Source organism: Saccopteryx bilineata, chromosome 5, assembly GCF_036850765.1.
Source record: "Saccopteryx bilineata isolate mSacBil1 chromosome 5, mSacBil1_pri_phased_curated, whole genome shotgun sequence".
Lineage (NCBI taxonomy): Eukaryota > Metazoa > Chordata > Mammalia > Chiroptera > Emballonuridae > Saccopteryx > Saccopteryx bilineata.
In genome coordinates this window covers 239,255,296-239,278,576 of record NC_089494.1, presented here as the reverse complement: position 1 = coordinate 239,278,576, position 23,281 = coordinate 239,255,296, and the positions used below count along the sequence as shown (strand labels likewise).

Sequence of the window (23,281 nt, the reverse complement as noted above, 5' to 3'; positions counted from 1 at the left end):
ATGTAAATTTTGCATTTCTTAAATTTATTCCCAACTTTTTTATTCTGATGCTCTTTTAAATGGAATTTAAATTTCTTAATTTCATTTTAGATAGTTCATTGCTAGTATAGAGAAGTATAATTGGGTTTTGTATATTGATCTGATATCCTATAACTTTGCTCAACTCACTAGTTCCAACATAGTGGTTTTCTTAGCAGTTTCAAAATCCAGTTGACCTTTGAACAACACAGGTTTGAGTTACATTGGTACACTTATGCAAGGATTCTTTTTCCAATAAATACTGTAAATATATTTTTCTTATAAATCATAACATTTTTTCTCTAGTTTACTTTATTGTAAGAATACAGTGTATAGAACATTATATATATAATGTGTTAATCGATAGTTTGTTATCAGTAAGGCTTCTGGTCAATGGTAAGCTAGTAGTAGTTAATTTGGGGGCAACTCAAAAATTATATACAGATTTTTTACTGCATATGAGGGGTCAGTACTCCTAATTTCCATGTTGTTCAAGGGTCAACTGTACAAGATAATGTCATCTATGAATAAAGATAGATCTATTTCTTCCTTTCCTATCTGGATTGTATTTTATTTCTTTTTCTTGTGTAATTGCCATGGCTGGAAACTTCAGTACAGTGTTGAATGGAAGCACTGACAGTAGATATTCTTCTCATATTCCTAATCTTAATGAGAAACTTTTCAGTCCTTCTTAAGTATAATATTAGGTAGTTTTTCATATATGCCTTTTATTCAGGTTGATGAAGTTAATTTCTATTCCTAGTTTGTTGAATGTTTTTATCATCAAGAAGTGTTGGATTATTTTTTCAGGTCTATAATTAATGATCAAGTTGTATTGTAATATGTGAACATAATAGTTTGCTTAAAGCAGCGGTTCTCAACCTGTGGGTCTTGACCCCGGCGGGGTCGCCTAAAGCCATCCCCATAATACCATACATAATGCATATCAGGTATTTACATTCCGAACCATAACTGTAGCAAAATTACAGTTATGAAGTAGCCACCAAAATTATTTTTTGGTTTGGGGTTACCGCAACATGAGGAACTGTATTGTGGGGTCACAGCATTAGAAAGGTTGAGAACCACTGGCTTAAAGGCTTCTACACCTAGGTAAATGGAATTGAGTAATACTTTAGAGAGGAAATGAAGAGCTAATAGGTGAAGGAGTGTTGGATTTCATCATTTTTTGTGTGTCTATTGATATTGCACATGTGGTTTTGTACATTATTCTATTGATATATGGTGTATTACATTAGTTGATTTTCTGATGCTAAATTAACCTTGCATTCCTGGGATAAATTCTACCTACTTGTTTTGTATAATTTTTTTATATGTTGCTTGATTAGGTTTTCTGGTATTTTTGTTGAGGATGTCTGTTTTATGTTCATAAGAGATATTGCTCTGTAATTTCCTTGTGATATTTTTGTCTGGCTTTGCTTCCAAGATTACACTGGTGTCATAGAATACATTGGGAAGCATTCTATTCTAATTTTTGGAAGACTGAAGAATTGGTATTAATTCTTCTTTATTTATTGGTAGAATTTACCAATGCTTCCATGTGCAACTATACTTTACCTCTTGTGCAGTTTTTTTAAATTACTATTTAATATCTTCTTTAAAATGTCTTCAAATTTTCTATTTTGTCTTGTGTCAATTTATGCAATGTGTCTTTCTGGAAATTTGTCCATTTTATCCAAGTAATTTCATTCATTGGTGTACAGTTGTTCATAGCATTTTCTAATGTGTTCTTTTTAAGGTTAATAGCAATAGCTTCTTTTATCTCTGATTTTAGTAACTTGAGGCTTCTCTGTGTTTCTCTCTCTGTCAATCTAGCTAAAGTTCTGTCCATTTTGTTGATCCCCTCAAAGAACCAACTTTTGGTTTCATTGACTTTCTCTATTTTTGCCTTTTGTTTCAATAATTTTCATTGTAATCTATCATTTTTTTCCTTCTACTTGCTTTAGCTTGCTCTTTCTTGCTCTTTTTCTGTTATCTTAGATCAGTGGTTCTCAACCTTTCTAATGCCGTGACCCCGCAATACAGTTGTTCATGTTGCGGTGACCCCAAACCAAAAAATAATTTTGGTGGCTACTTCATAACTGTAATTTTGCTACAGTTATGATTTGGAATGTAAATACCTGATATGCATTATGTATTTTCCGATGGCTTTAGGTAACCCCACCAGGGTTGCGACCCACAGGTTGAGAACCGCTGTCTTAGATAGAAAGTTAGATTATTGATTTGGGATCTTTTTTTAATATAAGTGATTACAGCTATAAATTTTAAGTTCTGCTTCAATTACATCTCATTAGTTTTTCTATTTTTTGTCATCATTTTCATTTATCTCAAAGTATTTTTTAATTTCCCTGTGATTTCTCCTTTGACTCATAGGTTATTTAGAATTGAATTAATTTTCATGTATTGTGAATTCCCCAAATTTCTTTCTGTTATTGACTCCAACATCATTGTACCATGTTCAGAACACATTGCAGTAGATGTATATTTATTTGACAGTTTACTAGCACACTTCCAAAAATGTCTTGTTCTAATGTTCAGTATATGAATCTCAGTAATTGACAATTCTGTCCAATTAAACTTTCTATGTTGGAGAAGTATTCTACGTCTCTATTTTCCAACATGGGGTGGGGTACTATTGAGCATTTGAAGAACTGAATTTTTAATTTTAATTAATTTATTAATATATTTAATTTTAAATAGACACAGCTATTGGACAATAACATTATAATTTCAGACATCCCCTTCCTTAATATTGTGATTAAACCTTATAAAGTATGTTATAAGGAAGAACCCCCAAATCAGGGCTGATAGGATAAAAATCCATGGGCTGGGCTAAGGGAATATTTTTTAAAGGAGTTGTTACGTTTCTACCAGCCATCTAAAAACTTAAATGCAAGTAGATAAAGACACTTGTGTGATGCCAACATCCTGTGTGGGCCCCCTGGGAAGCACAGGAAGTCCCCAGGCTCTGCTTGGAGTGCAGTAGAGACCCGGGTCTGTGTGTCCTCTCACTGAGTGCATGCAGACTGTCAGGGGAGGGGGGGTCACAGGGTTTTGTTTCTGCCTATGGGAAACAAGGAAAGGAAAAGAAGAAATCTTCAAAGCTACCATTGGAAACATTTATCTTATGCAGATAGCAGTAGAGTAAAGGGAATAAAACCCATCCTGCTCTCCATAGCAAATTGTTCAAAGAGTGTACTTGTAAAAGTTTTCACAGACTCTCAGAATCTTCCCAGCTGTCTTTGAAGTAAGGAGATAGAAGCTCCTATTATCCTCGCTTCTTCGTAAGGCGTACCTTTCATAGCTTCCCAACACATGATTTTCAGATATTTATTGATGAAAGCCAGACTGCTTATAGATAACACAAACATGCACAAAATGTCTGTCCGTGTGCAATAAACCATGATAGGAACAGGTTTGGGGGGGGGGGGTCGTTTTAAGAAAAAATAAAAAAGAATGTAGGTGTTTAACTTCAGGTGAGTAATGTTAATGTCCACTGTTTTCCCTTCTGTATTAAGACAGTCAGTTGGTAACATACATTATTATTTGTCTAAAATAATGTATAACCATATCCCAGCTGCTTTCAAACATTTTTTTTGAAGTCCTGTTACCATTTCAATATAATAAAAACCTGCACTGCAAAGCTTCTGACTTTTAACATTTCATTTTCTCTGGGTCCACATCAGCTGGATGGGTAATCAAGAACATTAGAAATTATAACGTTCATCCCCAACCCATCATGGGATAAAAATAATAATAATAATAAACTTCCTTACGTGGATCTTAAAAATCATTTTTCCTTTCTAAGGGAAAAAAAAATGCTGCAAAGAGAAAAGTTAAAAGTCATGTTAGCTTCACATTGTGAATGAGAATAAAGCCCATCGGTAAGTAATATGTCCGCACAGGTGAATTAACGCTGCCTCCTCTGTTGGTCCTCAGGTCATAGATTTGTACTGGGGCGTCGATGAAGACGAATGGGACAGCCCCGAGCTCCAGAAGACCCGCATGAAGCTGCTGGAGGATTGTTTGAAAACTTCTGCAGGTCCATGTTTTGTTGTGGGTATAAAAAACTAATGCTTTATATTTAGTTTAGATGAATGTGAGAATTCTTGCTGATTGGTGATCTTATGTAAGGGGCTTTTAACATGGGGAAAAAATACTTGCTTTTCTGTTTCTATTTACAAATTTTAAACTGTCTCCCGGCCTTCAGTGTGGGAACAAGAACCTCAGCCTTCCATAAGCAGCAATTAATGGGAATAATTGAAAATGGTAAGTGAAGGGTTGACTTGGGTTTGACAATAATTTCCACAGTGCCAGTGACCAGCAATAAGGATTACTGTATCAGTCCTACAATAATTATCCTACATTTTCTTATACTGTAGAACAGGAGTAGTCAACCTTTTTATACCTACCACCCACTTTTGTATCCCTGTTAGTAGTAAAATTTTCTAACTACCCACCGGTTACACAGTAATGGTGATTTATAAAGTAGGGAAGTAACTTTATAAAATTTATAAAGCAGAGTTACAGCAAGTTAAAGCAGATAATAATAATTGCTTACCAAGTACTTTATGTCAGATTTTTGCTAAGTTTGGCAAAATAAATCTTTATAAAACAACTTACTATAGTTAAATCTATCTTTTTATTTATACTTTGGTTGCTCCACTACCGCCTACCATGAAAGCTGGAACGCTCACTAGTGGGCGGTAGGGATCAGGTTGACTACCACTGCTGTAGAAGATATTTAATCATAGTATGTCTATTTCTCAAAGTTAGAATTTCTGGAATTTTTTTTTAAGCACAGTGGCTGAAATGTTGTAAAGGTAAACCAAATCCACCATGTCGAATCTGCCAGTAGGAAACAAGGCTCTGTAAAAAACTTTGATTATGCACTGAGGTCCAGCTAGATATTCATTAGAAGCTACAGAGTTAAGTGGCATGTTCTTACCAGTCCCTCATTATTTTCTAGACAATTCCCACCCCTCTGTAAGCACAGTGGTAGCAAGAGAAGGTCTGTCCGTGGTGGGTGATTAAGCAGAAGCTGCCTTCATTAAGCTTAAGAAAGCACCGTATCTTGAAGGCCAACGGATCCTGCCAGCTGATTGGGAAGCTGCCCGCTCCGCACAAGAAGTTTTGACTCTGAGTGATGATGGGTTACAATGACAGGGAATGCTGTGAAGAAAACACGCAATCATGCAATTAGAAGCTAGGTTCAATCTATCAACGAAAGTGCTTTTAATACACATTTGCTTATCCATCTATAGTCAGCTCCACACAGGATTAAGATTAACAGGCAGAATCAGAAATCTGACCAGTTGATAAAATTCTTACCAGAGATAATACAGTGCATGGCAGCTCTATAGGATAATTACTGTCGGTATGTGGATAAATTATTCATTTAGTCACCAACTATTTGTTGAATGCCACCCTGTGCCAAGGGGCTTCTCTGAGCACTGGGGGTGTGGTCAGTTGACTCATATAACATAGTCATTTTGTAGCTAGTTTCATATGATTTAACCTTAAAACTGACCATAGAAGATAAAACTGGCTGCCTCATGGAACTTGCATTCTTATGTAGGGGGTCAGGGGGGAGAGCTAGCATAAATCAAAGGAGTAAGTAAAAGAAACGAGGCCAATGGTGAGCAGTGCACTGGAGAAAACAGAAAGGAAGGGGAGGGAGGGAACAGCAGTGAGGTGAGATGGTTACTATCTTCAGTAGAGAACTGGGGAGGCCTCACTTACCCGGTGAGGGTGACTTCGGGAGGGAGACAGGAAAAGCGGTAGAAAAGAACCAGGTGCCTATTCAGATCAGAGCCTACCAGGGAGAGGAGTTGGGAACATGATTGGCATGTTCAGGGACCAATAAACAGGCTAGTATGCTTGGAGTAGGAAGAACAAAAAGGGAGAGGTGTGGAGATGCCACTCATATCATGGGCCTTATCATCTCAGAGTTGACTGTAAAGACTTTACTTTTACTTTGTATGAGGTGAAAAGTCACAGAGGGTCCGGAGTGTTTTGAGCGGAGGACTAGTGATCTGACATATTTTAAGACCCATCATGGCTGCTGGGGTAATTCTGCAGATGAAATGAAATTATAGGACATTCACGGTATCTCATATAGAATAACTCACAATAAGTGTTGGTTGTCGTTTGCTGTTGTGCAATCATTATTATTACCTCTCATAGCTGTCTAAAGATGAAATCACCTGCCTCAGATTGTAATGAGGGTGTCATCAACAAAGTTGCCATTAAAGTAAAGAATGAAAACCACTCTGGCAGGGAGCAGTGCTGTAGAAGAGATCCAAATATTGGCAGGCATGTTTGAATGATTCCATCATGCTCAGAAAGCCAGATCTGGGGCAATAGAGCACTGTGTGTTTGCCCCAGAGAATCTTAACTGCTCTGATCTCCGTGGCTCTATCGTGATCTAGCTTCAGAAATTCAGCAGCAAGAGAGACCGGCTCCTCTTTTTATCATTCTGTAGAGTGTCATACTCAAACTAATCGAAATTAGTCATGGCCATTAATCCCAACACTCTGCTGGTCGGGGGGAATGAATAATTTAAAGACATGGCAAGTTTGTGCAGGTTCTGAGAGTAAAGGTTAACTGGTAGAACATCAGTAACAACTTTACTGAGCATAAACAAATCATTTATCCCTCTTCTGCTCCCTGTTACATGTTGAAACTCAGGGCAACCACAATCAAACCCTGTAGATAGAGCTAGGATTTTTCTCCCCAGTGATGTGAAAAACGTAAGGCTTCTATCACTGCTTTTAAGGGGGAAATGCTGCTCTTATGGCCTTTCTCGTTGTAACTATGGTAACAGTGGGCATACATGTATCACAGGTGATCTCTAATTTACTTGCCCAGTACTCCCTTGCGATATTTCTAGAAGTCATGATGACCCCCTGTGTGCTGCAAACGTGGCATATTACTCCACCTGATGGTAAAGTCTTTGGCGAGAAAGTTCAGCACGACTGAATGAACATGTTTTTATATTGTCATCAGAAGCCTCACCGATACTAGCTCTTATATTATAACAAATCAGTTCAAAACCAAACAAAGCTTTCATTTTAAGTATCCAGGGACTTGGGGCCCAAACGGGAACTTGGACTTAATTAAATGTTATATGTGCTTGGCTCTTTTCAATTTCATTTCCTAAAAGTTGTGCCTTGGGACTGGCCCAAGGTCCTTAGACGCCTGCCGGCTGTGTCCCCCGCTAATCCTGGACAGCTGTTTGAACACGTGATTTTTAGTCATGAGGAGGAAAGAGTGATCGAGTAAGGTGCCCAGACATGTGTCCAAGTGTCACTCTTAGAGAATTAACGCATGAGACATTTTAGACATCATCTCTACTGAGGGAAACAGATTTTGTAGATGTGTGTGAAGGAACAAACGCACAGTGGTGGTGGTGGTGGTGGGGACCGAACTCTCCTTTCACCGCCTGAGTTAAAGCCCCGGTCATGACAGGGCAGGACTAAACAGGTTACACAGTTAAACTAAAAGTAAAGGTAACTGTTGAATAAATATCAGAAGCTTTTTGTGGCGTCTATGTGAGAGCTCTTTGTAAACGATCAAGGGCTACCCAGTCATTAATTATTAAATTATGATTTAAGTTATTTCCAATGAAAACAAAATGTTTTTATTTGTACTGGACATTTATGTGATACTGGGAATTTTTCCCTTTGAAAATGTTGATAGTCTAAATGTAGATAGTATTAAGACTTACTTCAGACAGTCAAAAATTAAAGCCAAATAAAGGGTTTTGAGTTACCGTATTTTTCGCTCCATAAGACACACTTGACCATAAGACACACCTAGGGTTTTAAGGAGGAAAATAAGAAAAAAAAATATTCTGAACCAAATGGTGTGTTAAAATATTTAATAAAATATACCACAATAATATTTCGACAATGTAAACACAACAGCAGTATTAACAACCATTAGCACTGTTATTAACAGCTGAGAAGAGACTTTAATGTTCAAATACTCTTCTAGTTGTCTGGGAACCCACAGCTGCTAAAAGAAATGAACGTTTGCTCCATAAGACGTACGGGCATTTTCCCGTCCACTTTTAGGGGAAAAAATAGTGTGTCTTATGGAGCGAAAAATTCTTAACAAACGTTATAAAGTTAGAGTATGAATTTACTGGAACACTTAGTAAGACCTTGACCTGTCCCCAAGGAGGGCTTTTGACAAGGATTTGGACTCACACTTGATTCCAAAGTGACTATCTGCTTCTCCTCTTAAGTGCAGAGAATTGCCTCAGTCTTCACGAAGAGTGGAAAGTGCAACAAATCTTCCCCACCAACCCGTCCCACCCACCTGGTCCATTAAAAAAAAAAAATCTTTATGAAGGGTGAGAGGGATGTTGCCTTTTGGAGAGAGCAGAGTCCGTGTAAATGCCAACTACCACATCACGTCCCCTCCTTCTTTGTAAGGTGTGTTTAGGGGAAAAGGGGTTTTCCTCTTGCCATCCCTCCAAATTTGGAGTGCCCCAGAAAACCTGCCTCTGCAGTTTGAGCACTGACCCTGGACCTTGAGCAAAATCCTACCTGTCACCAGAAGTTGATAAAAGCAAGTGCTGTGCTGGCTTGAAGAATTGGAGTTCCAATAGCTTGGTTATAGCAATGGAGAAGCTACTCATAGGTGTGTATGGGCTCCGGGGGGTCCAGACAGTATCTCACTACATACCCTCAATCCACAGTGTAGGTAAAGTAGAGGTTTACTGGGGGCAAAGCACTGGCAGACTACCCCAGGAGAGCCAAGCCTGGCCCATGCACCCAGTAACAGGGGCACTACTTACCACTGCTGGAGACCGGTAAGAGATTCAGTGACTTGACATTCAGAGGGGTATCCACCATGTCTTACAGTCAGGATAAAGAGAATGCTGCCTGCAATATGTTTTGACAATTCCCAGAAATCACAGGGAGTCAAAGCCAGTATAGCATCCTCATTGGGACTCACAAATCACAGATATAAACAAACATAATTTGTCAGCATCGCATAGAGAAGTAGCCAAGACCAAGAGTGGAACTACTGCCATCATGGTCACCTGAGTGTCAGCAGACACCACTGCAGACTTACAGCTCTACCTTCAGTACACACACACATACTCTGCCCTCACAGATGACATGGGACAAAGAGCAGGTCATGCTTTTGACTACCACAGGCAGCTCCTGGCAACTGCACTTGAGATCAGTTGAAAAGTGCGAAGAAGGAAGCTGCGAGATCCACATTTTGGAATGACCTAGATTTTAGACCAGAAATATGAAAACTTTTAAGGGATTGGTCTGAGAAATCTATTATTATGCAGCAAGTTTAAGTTTGTTAACTAATCACAGAGTAAAAACAAGACCAAGCAAAGTCCCTAACATTTCCTGGTAAACCCTAAACCATTCTGTATTTGTACATCACTGTATGACACTACTGAATTAAAACCACGGCATATAAATGAGTTTCTTATCATGCAACCGTGTCACCAATCTCCATCAGAGTTAAATTATGCTACTAAAGAGTTCAGACTCCATTTAGGTTCTTACTTTAAATAATGTTCAGTTACAGACCCTGGCTGGTTGGCTCAGCTGCAGAACACCAGTTCAATTCCCAGTCAGGGCACACAGGAGAAGTGACCATCTTCTTTTCCACCCCTCCACCCCCCTTTTCTCTCTCTTTCTAGCTCTCTAGCCATGGCTCAATTTGCTCAAGCGGCTTGGCCTTGGTGCTGAGGATGGCTCCGTGGAGTCTGCCTCAGGTACTAAAAATAGCTCAGTTGCAGAGCAATGAAGCAACGCCCCAGATGGGCAGAGCCTTGCTCCATAGGGGCTTGCCAGGTGGATCCCAGTTGGGGCACATGCAAGGGTCTGTATCTCTGCCTCCTCTGTCTCAACTAAAAAAAAAAAAAAAAAAAAAAAAAAGATAATTGTACAGTGAGAGTTCTTAAATCACTGAATTTAAAGAAAGAATTACACTGTTTTTTATAACAGTTGAACTTTGGGAAATATTTCATTTTATCCACAATCCAGTATGTATAAGATTGATTTATCCTTTTAGGTATACTAAATAAATACACACATGAAAAATTAATACAAGTAATTCATCTCGGTTTGACTTTAACAAAATGTCCAGGTATTTTCTATGATTTAGCTTTTACATTCATAAGTACTCATCAAAATGTACTAAAATGGGAAAATAGTCATTGACTTGAACTGCAAATTATCTAAATCTATATATTCAGTCCTTTATTAAAGATATAAATAATCTAAAGCCTCAGATTTTCCACATATATTTTGCTTGTAATATCAAGAGAGACAAAGGCTTTATGAAGATAAATGGACATTTCATAATAATAAAAAGTTCAATTCAGTGGGAAGATGAAATGTTTATATTTAAAAGCATCCAATAACATGGCTTCAAATTACATAAAGAAAACTTGTTAAAACTAAAAGAGAAATAGGCAATTCCACAACTATAAAGATCTTTAGAAAATTATTTTAGTATTTAAGTGAATAAGCAGAAAACAAAAATCAGAAAATATTTGGATTTAAGTAACATGGTTTATTGACATTTATAGACTGTTATAATCAATAACTAAAGACCCTACCTTTTTTTCAGTGACACAGAGAACATTTGCTAAAATATAAAGTATGATTCATCCATATGGTAGGAAATAATGCACGCCTCAACGAATTTCAAAGCATTTAAATCATATTAAATTTTTGCTCTAACCTCAATGGGATTAAAAACTAAAAAAAAAAAAAAAAAAAAAAAAAAATCCTGAAAAATAATAACACCATTTCCAAATATGTGGAGTTAAGTAATATAGTTCTAAATAAACCATGGGCCAAAGAAATATTACCAGAGAAATTAAAAAATGTGTTTGAACTGAACTAAAAAAAAAATACAACATATCAAAATATGTGGAATTCAGCTAAAGCGGTACTGCTTAGAGGAAAAACAGAAGGAAATGCATAGTTTAAATGTGTATGAGAAAAGAAGAGAGTTTGGAAACTCATGATTTAATTGTCCATCTCAAGAGGCTAGAAAAAGAAGAGAAAATTAAACCTAAAGGCATCAGAAGAAAAGGCACATTCATCCGAAGCAACAGCTTTTAAAACGCTTTCAAAGATTCTGCGTACTCTAGTATTTGTGCACCCTAAGGATCAGGGCTGATAGGACTCCAGAGTTAGAAGGAGCCTCGAGATTATCAAGTAATGAAGTAGTTAAAAATCCTACATGTTATAAGGTAAAATTTGAGACCCACAGAAGTGCAGCAATTCAGTATTTTCTGAACTCTGAAATATGGCTGGTGCTGGGCTGAGCACTTTTCATGTATCGTTTCTTAGGCCGTTTGAGGCCAATATCGTCCCACTCTGTCAGTGCGGAGGCTGAGACTTGAGTAGTTTCTGTAATTTGCCTGAAGTCTTAAAACTAGTGGGAGTTGGAGCCAGGATTCCAACCTAGGTCTCTTTAATTCCAGAGTCATCATCTTCCTACAACAAGACGCTAAATAGTTTAATTAGAGACCATTATGAGGTGTAGAACCCTAGTCCCTTCCTCCCAGTCTATTTCTTCTTCCACTAGAAAAGTACGAAAATTGTACCCTAATGCCCTGTTTCAGTTTGGTGGAATTCTTTCATATACAGCTGCGTAAGGCAGCTGCAATCATTGGTGTAGCGTGCAATGTACTTTTCTCCAGTGGGGAGTGAAGCTGTGTTGCCCCGGGCTTTATTAAGATTGCTTAGGCCAGCCATTCAATTCTATGATAAACTTCAACTTTTTCATCTGTCTGTGCTTGGAAATACCACACATGCAGATTGTGAAAACAACATAAAGATTTCATGGATTTTTCCCCCTCGTGCTGTACCTACTCACAGTACGAGGTCCAGGCCTACTATACCGAATCGTCAGGTCTCCGTGTGGGTCTGGAAAGGCACATTATGCCGTGGGGTTTGTTTTCCTTTTTATTGAATTTACCGGGGTGACACTGGTTAACAAAATTAAACTGGTTTCAGGTGCACAATTCTACAAGACTATATACCACATTGTGTGTTCACCACCCTAAGTCGAGTCTCTGCCTGTCACCATTTATCCCCCCATTCTCTCCTCCATTTCCCCCCAACCCCCAACTCCCACCCCCTGGCAGTCACCACACTGTTGTCCCTCTGTGTCCATGAATTTCTTTTTTTTTTTTTTTTTGCCTTTTTTGCTCAAACCACCACCCCCAACAGCTGTCAGCCTGCTCTCTACGAGTCCGTCTCTATTTTGCTTGTTACTGCATTTTGTTCGTTAGATTCCACATATGAGTGAAATCATATGGTATTTGCCTTTCTCTGACTGGCTTATTTCACTTAGCATAATGCTCTCCAGGTTCATCCTGACTGTCCTTTTTTACGGATATACAATGTTGTTCAATAAAAATAAAAAAACCCAGCAAATAGTTGTAGTGACTATCACGTGAAAGACTCTAGTTCTCTGAACAATACCTGAGTACTCTGTGCTCATAGGTACAAAAGTGAATAACATTTATCTCTGTACTCTTAAGCACCTACCTAAACAGAGAGAAAGATATGTACGCACTCAAATATGATACAGTTTTGACCAATGCAATAATACAAGTGCTATGGGAGCCAAATGGAGACAGGGGTCCTCCATTTCGTTCTAACTCCATTATTCTGACTCTCTGGGTCAGAAAAGACTCTAGAGCAGCGGTTCTCAACCTGTGGGTCGCGACCAGGCAACCCCTGTGTTTTGGTCGTTCGACCCCCGCCGGGGTCGCGACCCACAGGTTGAGAACCGCTGCTCTAGAGGAAGTGAGTTTGCACTGAACTTAGAAGAACTAAGGGCTTCCCATCTATAGTTCAAAGGCAGGGCATGTGAGGGTGTCTTGATTGTTCAGAGATCTGAACAAACCTGTTCCTGAATACAGGGTGTTGGAGAAAAAGAGGCAAAAAATATAGTTTGAGGCCAGACCTTGTGAGTTTCAGCTTCCACTTGTCAGCAAGGAGGAGGATACTGTTCAGATTTTTAACTCCGGCAGGAGCATTGTAAAGAGAGCAGAGGTGAGACGCCTAACTAGGAGCCCAGCTAATGTCATGATCCAGGCAAAAGATAATCCAGTGTGGTGAGAGATGAAATGGAGGAGTGGGCACAGATGGGAGACAATTAAGAAAAGAGTTGATGTTGACTCTTTTTTTTTTTTTTTTTTCTGAAGCTGGAAACGGGGAGAGACAGTCAGACAGACTCCCGCATGCTCCCGACCGGGATCCACCCGGCACGCCCACCAGGGGCGACGCTCTGCCCACCAGGGGGCGATGCTCTGCCCATCCTGGGCATCGCCATGCTGCGACCAGAGCCACTCTAGCGCCTGAGGCAGAGGCCACAGAGCCATCCCCAGTGCCCGGGCCATCTTTGCTCCAATGGAGCCTTGGCTGCGGGAGGGGAAGAGAGAGTCAGAGAGGAAGGAAGGGGGGTGTAGAAGCAAATGGGTGCTTCTCCTGTGTGCCCTGGCCGGGAATCGAACCCGGGTCCTCCGCACGCTAGGCCGACGCTCTACCGCTGAGCCAACCGGCCAGGGCGATGTTGACTCTTAGAGTGTGGGGGTGAGGAGTAGGATGCGCCGAGGGTGATAGTGTTAGTGCCCAGGGTGTGAGCTCTTCCATCCCTCCCATATACACACGAGACACCTATTGTGGAGTAACCTACATTCCAATTTTCAAAACCTAATTGTTCGCTCAAAATAAAATCTTTTCGCCCATAAGAATGGGTCATATTCTTCATTACTGACAATCTCTGTTTTCTGTCTCATTCCTTCCAACTGGGCAGGAAGGAAGGAGAGTGAGATCAGTAACCAAGTGTGAATGAGGATCAATTGAATTGCAGCATCAGCGTGGACCATTACAACTCTGTAAACATTTCTCTTACTGGCTTTTACTTTTCTTCTTTAAGGTATCAGAGACCGGTCAATGTTTTAAATATCTGTCACGGACCAAATGCAAATCCAATGCTGGGAGTGGAGATCAAAGCAGGTGTCTTCTCAGCTCAGAAATATGCACAGACATGGGACAGTTCTGTAGGACTCCTCTATTTGATGGCTCCTGCTGTATCCTCAGCTGCCCGTAGCAGCCCCAGAAGGACCAGGAGGCCCCTCTTATTCCTGCTATTTCTCTCCCTTTCATAGCAGCTGAGATGTTGGAGGATGTGAGACATAGTTTTGGAATCACCTTAACTCATGACCCTTTTCTCACTTTGCAGAACCACCTTCCCAGTCATTCTGCAGATAGAGACTCAATGACTGAGAGAAATTTAAATATTTCAGCATTGGGGGGGGGTTGTGTGTGTGTGTGTGTGTGTGTGCGTGCTTGTGTGTGTGACAGAGACAGAGAGAGGGACAGATAGGGACAGACAGACAAGAAGGGAGAGAGATGAGAAGCATCAATTCTTTGTTACTGCTCGTTAGTTGTTCATTGATTGCTTTCTCATATGTGCCTTGACCAGGGGGCTCCAGCAGACCGAGTGACCCCTTGCTCAAGTCAGCAATCCTAGGCTCAAGCTGATGAGCCTTGCTCAAACCAGATGAGCCCACACTCAAGCTGGTGACCTCGGGGTTTTGAACCTGGGTCCTCTGCGTCCCAGTCCATGCTCTATCCACTTATGCCACTGTCTGGTCAGGCTCAGCATTTCTATTTATTTACATATATATCTCTGATTATAAAGAGGTAATAGTTTTAACTATTTAATTTTAGCTTGGGGAAAGGGAATCTGCTTCTTTTTACTTAGTTTGGCATTTACACATGGTCTGTTTTACAAAAACATAACATTAATAATGAGTGCTCCCAGTTTTCTAAACCTATCACTCAGATTAGTGTTTCTAGACTAGAATCAAATACTCATACCCCTAGCAATATTACACATAATTTAAAATGTATCTCTTTAAGGAAATGTTTAACTGTAGTGCTTTCCCTGAACTGTAATAGAGAGGTAACCCTGATTAACTAATTATTTGGAAGCAATCGCTTCTTAATGACCTATAACAGTCTCAGAGAAGTGCTGGACTCAAGTCTTCCCAAAATGTGGCAGATGAGATAAGCATAAGAAGAATCCAGATTAGTCATTAAATTCATCTCTAAACCTCATTTCTTCAAGACAGGAAGATTAACGAGACTAACACTTAATTATAAAACGTTCAGCTAAGCCTTAGTGTTTATTAGTTCTATAACTATGTTATCTGACATGAACAAACCTACAGATTAATGTTTTAGTCTACCTGTGGACCATACACAGGGTAAACTGAGGTCTTGCTACCTCTTCCCCATGGACTATCACACTAACCTTTACTTTCTTATTAATCTTAATCAATTTTCTTTTCTAATATCCTCTTAATATATGACCAGAATAGACTGTTACATGGTTCCTTTAGTGAAGTTCTGATAGGAAGCAGTTCTAGTTTATTTTTATCAATGATGTGATAATAATTTTTGCTATTATTATTATTATTATTATTATTATTTTGAGAGAGAGAGACAGAAAGGGAAAGAGAGGGTGAGAAGCATCAACTCAGAGTTGCTTTCATTTTAGTTGTATATTGATTGCTTTTTGTATGTGCCTTGACAAAGACGAGCCAGTGTCCCCTTGCTCAAGCCAGCAACCTTGGGCTTTTCAGGCCACCAACCTTTGGGCTCAAACTGACAAGCTTTTGGGATCATGTGGACGATTCCCCCCCTCAAGCCAGTGACCCTGTGCTGACTACTGGTGCTCAGAGCTGACATCCTCAGGGCTTTGAACTGGTGACCTCAGCTTTCCTGGTGGAGGCTTTATTCACTCCACCACCACTGGTCAGGCTTTGCTTTCATTCTTCTTAAATAGAGAAGAAGAGTTGATCAACATACAAATGGACAGAGATCAGAGGCAAAGAGCAATCCAGATATCCCGTATGTTCACCAGCATCAAGGTTGGGGGTGGGGGCAATGCTTTTGAAAAATATTCCACACATTAAGAAAAAGAGAATAAGACCAAAGTAATATATCTGAAAATGATTTTCTACAGGAAACAAAAGTCTTTTAGAAACATGTAGCATTACAGTAGCATGCATAAGACTCTTTTGAGGCTAAAAATCATGTATGATAAGAACAGACTAATGTTGGAAAAAAACAGCTGAATGGTAGGGATGGGTGACTTACAGAGAAAACCAAGAATAGAATGAACGCAGTAAAAATCAAAGCCATTGGTACAGAGAATAAACATGGTATGGTTTCTCAATATGCAGAAGAAAAAGATGAAAAATAAAAGGAAAAAAATAGCTATAGAGGTCAACAAGTGGAATCCAATCCTAGAGTTATAGGTGTTTCCAGGGAAAGTACTATAGTCAGAAGCAATAATTGGAGAGAAAAATTCTGGGCAAATGATTTTTACTAACAATAAAAACATGGATCTTTGACTAATCTAATAAAATAGGGGAAAATACATAGAAGCAAAATTATGAATAAAAAGGTGATTTAGCCACAGATACAAAATAATAGCTGCAGTGACATTAATACATGGCACTGGGATGACGTCAGAGTAATGGCGGAGTAGGAAGCGATACCGATAAATCTCCCCCAAAACTCAACAAGATCTTCAACCAGAAACAGAAAAACCTATACTTGGAGCTTCCAGATGCTTCGCAATACACCCAAAGGTATGATTGAGTGAAAAATTGGCTAAATATATAACCAAACCCTGAAGGAAATAGGGAGTAAGAAATGCTCCGCCTTCCTCACTAACCTAAACAGGGCGGCTTTCTCTGGTAACTGTGAATATAGAAACTGAGGCGGGCAAAGGGGGTGAATACATCCAGGCTGCCGCGGCACAAACGGCCGAACCAGGCTGTGGCACACAGATCCAAGCCGAGGAAAATCTGATCCTGTGGCAACCCGGGCAATACAAGCTAACACTCGCGCCAAACCCAAACAAAGAAAGACAAGCGGAGCGGCCATTTTACCCGGTCTCCTGGTCGGTGCGCAGTTAGTGGGAGAGAGATTTCTTCCTAAGCCGCGGAAGTGGGTGCCCGTGTTGCCCCACGGAGAGGCAGGGTCAGAGGCCTTTCTGTGGGCTGAGGGCAGAGTCTCTGGGCAGCCCCAGCGCCCTGGGAAAGCCACGCACGGGAGGGAGTGAGAACTAATCCCAACGGTGGAGATTTTCCGTGCTGGAGGCTGTTTCACTCAGAGGGAACCGCGGCCAACCTCATATCCTGGTTTGCGCGCGCAGATAAGGAGTGAGCGATTCCTCCAAGTGCCTCGGCAGTGCGCGCCCGTGTTATCGCACAGAGGGGCAGAGTCAGGGGCCTTTGTGTGGGCCAAAGCGGAATCTCGGGCCGCCCCAGCGCCTTGCAAAAGCCGCACACGGGGACGGAGCGAGACTCAATTCCAACGCTGCAACTTTTCCCTGCGGTTGGGGGTTTCACTCAGAGCGTGAGACTGCTGACCGGATATCCTGGTTGCAGACAGTGAGTGAGAGTTTCCTCCAAGCGCCCCGGAAGTGGGCGCCCGCTTGTGTTACCGGATAGAGTGGCAGAGCCAGAGGTCTTCGAGTGGGCGGAAAGCCCGCCTGATTATGCTAGCAGCTCTGACTGACTGAGCCCTACCCAGAGCCCTGTGCTGAGTGGAAATAGAGTGGGGAGTTGCCAGCAATTTGAGCCTCTTACTATCCAGGCAGAGGCAGCAGCAACCCCATACCTGGACTATCAGGCTACTAATTGAGGAAGGAAAGACTAGGAGAAAGGCTGCAGGAACACGGACTCTCTCACTGTCGGAGCCTATAAATGCTAATGAGCCTCGACTCCCAACGAGAATAAAGCACAATACATGACATTGCCATAGAGACTTATCAACTGCAAACCTCTACCTGAGCGTGCCAAAGGGGCAGAACCCGGGGTACAGAGTCACCGACCAGGAAGAGGGAGAGAAAAGAAAAAGCAAGAAGATAACCTCTCAAAATCAAGAATAATCTGCAGACTTTATAACCTATCCCATTTTATTATATTTGTTCGTTTGTTTCTCTTATCTTCATTCTTGAGACTTTTTTTTCCTCCTCCAATTTGGCCGATTAACTCTCTACCGGTCTTACTCTCTCCTCTCCTTGAACTACACTACCCATAAGTGTTACATCTCCCATTATCATTTCTCTTCTCTTCCTTTCTCTCTATGAGGGTTGCACTCCAAAACCCTTAACTCTCTCTCTCTCTCTCCTTTCTTTTTTCTTCTTTTAGTGGTTCCCTCTTTTTTTCTCTCTCTCTCTTTCTTTTCTCCCTCTATATTAGTTTCTTCCTTTCTCCTTTACATCTCCTCTCATTCAAACCTCAATAACAAACAAATTATCTTATCTGGGACTCAAACCTATGTTTGTGGCATTTTGGGGGGTTTTTACTTCACCTTTTTAACTCACTAGCAGTGCTCCCATCCCTGGCTCTCCATATTATCTAGTTCTTGTTCCACTAAATACAATAGTAAGTTTTTAATTTGTCCCTCCATTTTTCCATTTTCCTCTTATTCCTCTCATCATAACTCTTAGAAAACCAACACCTAAAAGCAAATCATTTTATTCTTGACCCAAATTTTTTCCTTATTTGCTTTTTGTGGGTCCATACGCTCTTTTTTTTTTTTCTTTTTTCTTTTTTTTTTTTTTTCCTTTTTTTTTTTTTTTTTTTCTTTCTCTCTTTTTTGCCCCTTTATTACTTTTCCCCAATTCAGGCCCTCCATCACAGGCATTGTTTGTTATAACTCACAGTCCACCACAAGATTTTCTCAAGAAAGAGGGGAGAGGAGAGGAGAGGAAAAAAAGAGGGGGGGAATAATTTCCTTTTTTAAAAAATTTTTATTTTATTTTATTTTTCTTTATTTCATTATTAATTTTAAAAAACACAACTTTTTTCGATTTTTTATTTTTTTAACTTTTTATTCTTTATTAAATCTCATTAATACTATCAACAAAACCACCCTCCGATGCCATTAAGGAAGAGAAAATCGAATATCATGGATACAAAAGAAAGAGAGGTAACACAGCTAGATGAGGAAAAATCTATGGAGAAAAAATTTAATATATTGGAAACCTTGGAGCTAAATGACAGAGAATTCAAGATAGAAATCCTAAAAATCCTCCGAGATATACAAGAAAACACAGAAAGGCAATATAGGGAGCTCAGAAAACAACTCCATGAACACAAAGAATATATGTCCAAGGAAATTGAAACTATAAAAACAAATCAAACAGAGATGAAAAACTCAATTCACGAGCTGAAAAACGAAGTAACAAGCTTAGCTAATAGAACAGGTCAGATAGAAGAGAGGATTAGTGAAATAGAAGACAAGCAACTTGAGGCACAACAGAGAGAAGAAGAAAGAGACTCAAAAATTAAAAAAAATGAGATAGCCCTACAAGAATTATCTGACTCCATCAAAAAGAATAACATAAGAATAATAGGTATATCAGAGGGAGAAGAGAGAGAAAATGGAATGGAGAACATACTTAAACAAATAATTGATGAGAACTTCCCAAGCCTGTGGAAAGAACTAAAGCCTCAAGTTCAAGAAGCAAACAGAACTCCAAGTTTTCTTAACCCCAACAAACCTACTCCAAGGCATATCATAATGAAATTGACACAAACCAACAGCAAAGAAAAAATTCTCAAGGCAGCCAGGGAAAAGAAGAATACAACATATAAAGGAAGGCCCATTAGATTATCATCAGATTTCTCAGCAGAAACTCTACAAGCTAGAAGAGAGTGGACCCCAATATTTAAAGTCCTGAAAGAGAGGAACTTTCAGCCACGAATACTATACCCATCAAAGCTATTCTTCAAATACGAAGGAGAAATAAAAACATTCACAGATACAGAAAAGATGAGGGAATTTATCATCAGAAAACCCCCACTCCAGGAATTACTAAAGGGGGTTCTCCAATCAGATACAAAGAACAAAAAAAAAAACAGAGCCACAAGTAAAAGCTCCAAGAAGAACACAATAAAACCAAATTTAAACTGTGACAACAACAAAAAGAAAGAGGGGGAGAAGACGGAGATTAACAGTAGCAAAGGACGATGGAGTGCAAAAGTACTCACAAAATAGTTCGCTACAATGAACAGGGTAGGGACCCTTTTCATTACTCAAAGGTAACCACCATTGAAAAAATCACCACAGAAGCACATGAGATAAAAAAGATAGCAACAGAGGAAAGATGTATGGAATACAACCAAATAAAAACAAAAGATAGAAAAACAAAAGAGAAGGATCAAACAAGACACAAAACTAACAGAAAGCAAGATATAAAATGGCAATAGGGAACTCACAAGTATCAATAATTACACTAAATGTAAATGGATTAAACTCACCAATAAAAAGGCACAGAGTAGCCGAATGGATTAAAAAAGTAAATCCAACTGTATGCTGCCTACAGGAAACTCATCTAAGTAACAAGGATAAAAACAAATTCAAAGTGAAAGGCTGGAAAACAATACTCCAAGCAAATAACATCCAAAAAAAAGCAGGTGTAGCAATACTCATATCTGATAATGCTGACTACAAGACAGGAAAAGTACTTAGAGACAAAAATGGCCATTTCATAATGGCTAAGGGGACACTGAATCAAGAAGACATAACAATTCTTAATATATATGCACCAAACCAAGGAGCACCAAAATATATAAGACAGCTACTTATTGATCTTAAAACAAAAACTGACAAAAATACAATCATACTTGGAGACCTCAATACACCGCTGACGGCTCTAGATCGGTCATCCAAACAGAGAATCAACAAAGACATAGTGGCCTTAAACAAAACACTAGAGCACCTGGATATGATAGACATCTACAGGACATTTCATCCCAAAGTGACTGAGTATACATTTTTCTCCAGTGTACATGGATCATTCTCAAGAATTGACCATATGTTGGGCCACAAAAACAATATCAGCAAATTCAGAAAAATTGAAGTTGTACCAAGCATATTTTCTGATCATAAAGCCTTGAAACTAGAATTCAACTGCAAAAAAGAGGAAAAAAATCCCACAAAAATGTGGAAACTAAACAACATACTTTTAAAAAATGAATGGGTCAAAGAAGAAATAAGTGCAGAGATCAAAAGATATATACAGACTAATGAAAATGACAATACGACATATCAGAATCTATGGGATGCAGCAAAAGCAGTGATAAGAGGGAAGTTCATATCGCTTCAGGCATATATGAACAAACAAGAGAGAGCCCAAGTGAACCACTTAACTTCCCACCTTAAGGAACTAGAAAAAGAAGAACAAAGACAACCCAAAACCAGCCGAAGAAAGGAGATAATAAAAATCAGAGCAGAAATAAATGAATTAGAGAACAGAAAAACTATAGAAAAAATTAATAGAACAAGGAGCTGGTTCTTTGAAAAGATCAACAAAATTGACAAACCCTTGGCAAGACTTACCAAGGAAAAAAGAGAAAGAACTCATATAAACAAAATCCAAAATGAAAGAGGAGAAATCACCACGGACACCGTAGATATACAAAGAATTATTGTAGAATACTATGAAAAACTTTATGCCACTAAATTCAACAACCTAGAAGAAATGGATAAATTCCTAGAACAATACAACCTTCCTAGACTGAGTCAAGAAGAAGCAGAAAGCCTAAACAGACCTATCAGTAGAGAAGAAATAGAAAAAACCATTAAAAACCTCCCCAAAAATAAAAGTCCAGGCCCTGACGGCTATACCAGCGAATTTTATCAAACATTCAAAGAAGACTTGGTTCCTATTCTACTCAAAGTCTTCCAAAAAATTGAAGAAGAAGCAATACTTCCAAACACATTTTATGAGGCCAACATAACCCTCATACCAAAACCAGGCAAGGATGGCACAAAAAAAGAAAACTACAGACCAATATCTCTAATGAATACAGATGCTAAAATACTAAACAAAATACTAGCAAATCGAATACAACAACATATTAAAAAAATAATACATCATGATCAAGTGGGATTCATCCCAGAATCTCAAGGATGGTTCAACATACGTAAAACGGTTAATGTAATACACCATATCAACAAAACAAAGAACAAAAACCACATGATCTTATCAATAGACGCAGAAAAGGCTTTCGATAAAATACAACACAATTTTATGTTTAAGACTCTCAACAAAATGGGTATAGAAGGAAAATATCTCAACATGATAAAGGCCATATATGATAAACCATCAGCTAACATCATATTAAATGGCACTAAACTGAAGGCTTTCCCCCTTAAATCAGGAACAAGACAGGGTTGTCCACTCTCTCCACTCTTATTTAATGTGGTACTAGAGGTTCTAGCCAGAGCAATCAGACAAGACAAAGAAATAAAAGGTATCCATATCGGAAAAGAAGTAAAGGTATCACTTTTTGCAGATGATATGATCCTATACATCGAAAACCCCAAAGAATCCACAAAAAGACTACTAGAAACAATAAGCCAATACAGTAAGGTCGCAGGATACAAAATTAACATACAGAAGTCAATAGCCTTTCTATATGCCAACAATGAAACAACTGAGAAGGAACTCAAAAGAATAATCCCCTTCACGATTGCAACAAAAAAAATAAAATACTTAGGAATAAACATAACAAAGAATGTAAAGGACTTATATAATGAAAACTATAAACCATTGTTAAGGGAAATCGAAAAAGATATAATGAGATGGAAGAATATACCTTGTTCTTGGCTAGGAAGAATAAATATAATCAAGATGGCTATATTACCCAAAGCAATATACAAATTTAATGCAATTCCCATCAAAATTCCAATGACGTTTTTTAAAGAAATAGAGCAAAAAATCATCAGATTTATATGGAACTATAAAAAACCCCGAATAGCCAAAGCAATCCTAAAGAAAAAGAATGAAGCTGGGGGCATAACAATACCTGACTTCAAACTCTATTATAGGGCCACGACAATCAAAACAGCATGGTATTGGCAGAAAAATAGACACTCAGACCAATGGAACAGAATAGAAAGTCCAGAAATAAAACCACATATATATAGTCAAATAATTTTTGATAAAGGGGCCAACAACACACAATGGAGAAAAGAAAGCCTCTTCAATAAATGGTGCTGGGAAAACTGGAAAGCCACATGCAAAAGAATGAAACTGAACTACAGTCTCTCCCCCTGTACAAAAATTAACTCAAAATGGATCAAAGATCTAAACATAAGACCTGAAACAATTAAGTACATAGAAGAAGACATAGGTA

General features: G+C 39.0%; 1 protein-coding gene across 1 annotated transcript in view; it reads left to right on the top strand.

Moving 5' to 3' along the window:
* The window catches only part of NWD2 (NACHT and WD repeat domain containing 2), a 193,156-nt gene that overhangs the window by 103,106 nt on the left and 66,769 nt on the right, over window positions 1–23,281 (top strand). The window contains exon 3 of the mRNA XM_066232506.1: window positions 3,976–4,092. Within this exon, the coding sequence (XP_066088603.1) occupies window positions 3,976–4,092 (117 nt within the window). The remainder of the gene's footprint in view (window positions 1–3,975; window positions 4,093–23,281) is intronic.